The sequence below is a fragment of the Heterocephalus glaber genome, unplaced genomic scaffold (genome assembly GCF_053883595.1).
Source record: "Heterocephalus glaber isolate CG9 unplaced genomic scaffold, H.glaber_assembly_v1.0 deba00001662, whole genome shotgun sequence".
Lineage (NCBI taxonomy): Eukaryota > Metazoa > Chordata > Mammalia > Rodentia > Bathyergidae > Heterocephalus > Heterocephalus glaber.
In genome coordinates, this window is record NW_028258403.1 from 421,828 (window position 1) to 425,944 (window position 4,117).

General features: G+C 33.3%; 1 protein-coding gene across 1 annotated transcript; it reads left to right on the forward strand.

Moving 5' to 3' along the window:
- Nucleotides 1-1,127: 1,127 nt before the first annotated feature.
- Nucleotides 1,128-2,087, forward strand: LOC101726489 (olfactory receptor 4K2-like). The gene has a single exon (XM_004865090.2). The coding sequence runs from the start codon at nucleotides 1,128-1,130 to the stop codon at nucleotides 2,085-2,087; it is 960 nt and encodes a 319-aa protein (XP_004865147.1).
- The last annotated feature ends 2,030 nt before the right edge of the window (nucleotides 2,088-4,117 follow it).

Here is a 4,117-nt window from a genome sequence, read left to right on the forward strand (position 1 = left end):
ATCAAAATGGATAAAACACTCAAATGCAGTTCTTGAAGGATTTAATATAACAAGAAAACAGTTTCATAGGTGAAAAAGATATTTAATTGAAAAAATGAAGAAACAATTTTGGTGGTATTGTAGACATTTTAGAAACACATGATCTGTAACAATATTAGTTATTGAACTTAATGTTAGTATGATAAAGTTTTCTTATAACCTAGATGCTTATTTAAAAATTCAGCTAAGACTCACATAGTCAAAAGTTTAAATTTCATTAGATGGTGAGAAGGGTAAAATCTTTATGGGTCCAAAATTAGCTTTCATTTATCAGGACTAGTTTTGATTTGCTTTGTACCACCCTTTTGACTATTTCGTAGACATTGATAGCACATGAGAAATCAAGTTTGGAAAACTTGAGAAACATTCAAAATAGAAAACATGTATTTGAAGAATGACTGAGTCATTTTCTTTCTTTCTTTTTCCCTCTAGTTTAAAAAAATAGCTTCTTTTATGTGGCAGGAAGACAATCAACGTAGATATTCTGTCTTTTAAGAAAATAGATCTGAGATTATCAAATAACAAAAATTGAGAATAACTCATATGTTACAAGTATTCTTTTTGTCACCGATAGTTATATGGACTTTATCAGCCTCAAGGGTTATTAACCAGATCTTTGGAAATGATCATATTAACGTGTTAATTAAATCCACTGTTCAACGATAGCTAACTCAATATAATTGCATTTGATTCGTTGAGAGAAACTTTTGAGATTGGAACCCTTACTTTTATTGTTATTATATGCTTCATTCTCTAAAGTCCATGAACTTAATGTACTTGTCTATACAGATCCATTGAGTGACTCAGGTATATTTAGAGCAGTGTATTATTGTCTAGGGATGTGATGATGAGCATAGCCCCATGTGTCTGGGTGCTGGCGAGAACCAAGCGGGTGCCTTTCTCAAATGTTATCCAAGTTGTTACAAAAAGCAAAATCTTTACAGTAAGTGTCTTAAATTATTTCTACTTATAACCAGTACTCTAGCAAATTATTAAGTGATAGCATAAAGTCCTTCTTGTAGAAATACCACGTTTGTAGCTGTGTAATTTTGTTTATTTTAAGATTATACAGCAGAGCCTGAAGATCAATGGAGAGATTCAACCATTCCAGTGTATCTGAATTTGTGTTACTTGGTCTTACTGATTCCCTTGAGCTCCAGATATTCTTCTTTGCTATATTTTCCATTTTCTATTTAATGACCATGTTTGGCAACTGCTTGATTTTGTTCACTATCCTGTCCACCTCAAACCTCCATTCCCCTATGTACTTCCTGCTCAGCAACTTGTCTCTGATTGATATGTGTCTGTCTTCCTTTGGTACACCAAAGATGATCATGGACCTTTTTGCTCAGCACAAGACCATCTCCTTTGAGGGTTGCATTTCTCAGATCTTCTTTTTGCACCTCTTCACTGGGACTGAGATTGCGCTGCTCATCTCCATGTCTTTTGACAGGTATACTGCCATATGTAAACCTCTCCATTACTCCAAAATTATGAGCCAAAAAATGTGTATTGGGCTTGTGGTAACTTCTTGGACAGTGGGTTTCCTGCATACAATAAGCCAGTTAGCTTTTATCCTTTGGTTGCCCTTCTGTGGTCCTAATGTTATAGATAGTTTCTTCTGTGACCTTCCTTTAGTCACCCAATTGGCATGTATAGATATATACGTTCTTGGGATCTTCATGATCTCCACAAGTGGTGTGATTGCTCTTATAAGCTTTCTGCTTTTGCTCACCTCCTACATCATTGTTCTTGTCACTATCAGGGACCGTGGCTCCACAAGCTCTTCTAAAGCTCTTTCTACCTGTACTGCACATTTCATAGTTGTGGTAATGTTCTTTGGGCCTTGCATATTCATTTATGTGTGGCCTTTCACAAGCTTCCTGGTGGACAAAATTCTTTCTGTTTTCTACACCATCTTCACCCCTTTTCTGAATCCACTTATTTATACTTTGAGAAACCAGGAAGTAAAGGCAGCAGTGAAGAAGAAACTATGTAACCAATATTTCAATTTTGGGAAAACTAATCCACAACATCCAGGGCAATAAATGAATCCTATCTGAGATTTAGATAATCAATTTTGCTTATAGACCAATAGAATATTAAATTTAGAATCCGCCTTTCAAGTCATACCATCTAAAGCATTAAAATAAGAATCCAGTGTTCAGAGATGTACAACATTTTGTCTAAAAATTAGTACAGTGCTTGAAAACCTTTTGAGAACATGGATTCATTTGATAATCTGTTGAACTATAACTATAAAGTTTATTTTTTACAGGACAATTCATACATTATCAAAACTGTAAACGTAAATTCAGAGCTTCATGTGAATCCTATAAACATATCTCAGAAACTACTTCAAGATGACTGAGATAAAATATTGCTCCCATGCCATGTAACTTAGAACATTTCAACTTTATGCAGAGCTTTGAGGTACAATGATGGTGTCCACTGTAGTTTAGAATGTTAATTAGAGTTTGGAGCACAACAGGCTTTTTAAATAAAAGAAATATTTTCATGGAAAATTGATACTGTGAAGAGATTCTTTTGAATAATTTTGAAAATTTTTACTCAGTGGGTGAAATGGTTTGAATTCTGAGTCAACCTTACCTGTAAAATGATAGTAAATCTGAAAGTAAATCTGGTAGTAAATCTGAAATTTAATAATGCAGTTTCTTAATATGTGCACATATCACTGTCACTTGATAATTGATATAAAAATAGTCAAGTGGTAATTTGTAAAGTTCAAATCATAGAAAGTAAACTACTTAAACTTGACTGACTTTTACCTCCTGCCTGAAAAATCATAGATATGATGAACTCATTAACAAGACTAAGTATTTGGGGAAGTTATTAACAAATTATGACAAAATTTTCATTTTCAAAATAAAATATTCCACAATAATATTAGTGTTGGTATATTTTTGTGTCTAATTTCTAATATAATTTGGTTGCAGAAAGAAAAAACAAAAATAGTGGAAGAATTATATTGTACAGTTCTTCCTAATTTGCTTTATTACAGAACAGTCAGGAAATCAGCAGTCCAATATATTTTCCTAACATCTAAATACAAAGTATCCTACGAGTCAGAGAAATAGCTCAAGGATCACTAGAAAGGACAATGAACATTGCTCCAGTCTAGACTAACATGATTCTTGGAATTAAATCTTACATCTCTCATTTCTCAATTGTGTTCTACAGAAGGATTCACTGTACCTCTCTGTCCATTTTTCATTTCTGATATGAGGATGATGAAAAGTAGATTAAATGGTTGTTGTGATTATTTCTTTAGAAAGCAAACAGAATGGATTCTACAAAAGTCACTTCCATTTCCCTTGGACTTCTGCCTCAAATATATTTTATTTTTAAGTAGTATGCTTATGAAGAATAACTTTAATCTCAGAAAGATATGAGCATATAAATTTGATATTCAATTTTTTGGATGTCTCTAAGGTGGTGGCTTAAGACATATGACAGAAAAACAAGTAGGATTTTTTTCTGTTTCCATTGCTAATATGGTAAGTGAAAAATTAGGTTAGATGACCTGGTGTTTTGCAGTACTAATAGACTGCGTCTCTTTAAATTGACTGATGGTATAGAAAGAGTTCTGGGAGTAATCTGATGCCAAGAATTCAGATGTGGGTACCATGAGAAAAACACACAAAAGTCAATCCCTTGCCTTGAAAAAAAGAGAAACAGAATTCATGGTTTCTTAGATTTATCTTGAACTTCTAAAGTCTCAACATACCTCAACACTAACATCCTCCTTGACAAATGTTTAACCTCAGAAAGTGAATAGCATGCAGAAGTTAATGAAGAAATGTAGTGTTGGAGCTAGATATAAAGTCACACTTTTAATTTGAAGCTTTGTTCTCTTTTAACCAAATCATTGTCCTTGTTGCCTCACTAGTCAAATGAATGCAAAAAAGGTAGAAATGTACTCATGTCATTTCCATTCTTCAGCAAAAGCTATTATCTTTGTTTTTAAATTTAAAATGCTGCTCCTGCAATGTCAATCTTTGGTTCAACCGTTGTTTGCTGAGCATCTGCTTTGCTTCAGTCTTTGATAGGTAGTAGA

What these genes read in the sequence shown, in the direction of transcription:
- LOC101726489 (XM_004865090.2), top strand. Translation starts at nt 1,128, where the DNA reads ATGGAGAGATTCAACCATTCCAGTGTATCTGAATTTGTGTTACTTGGT.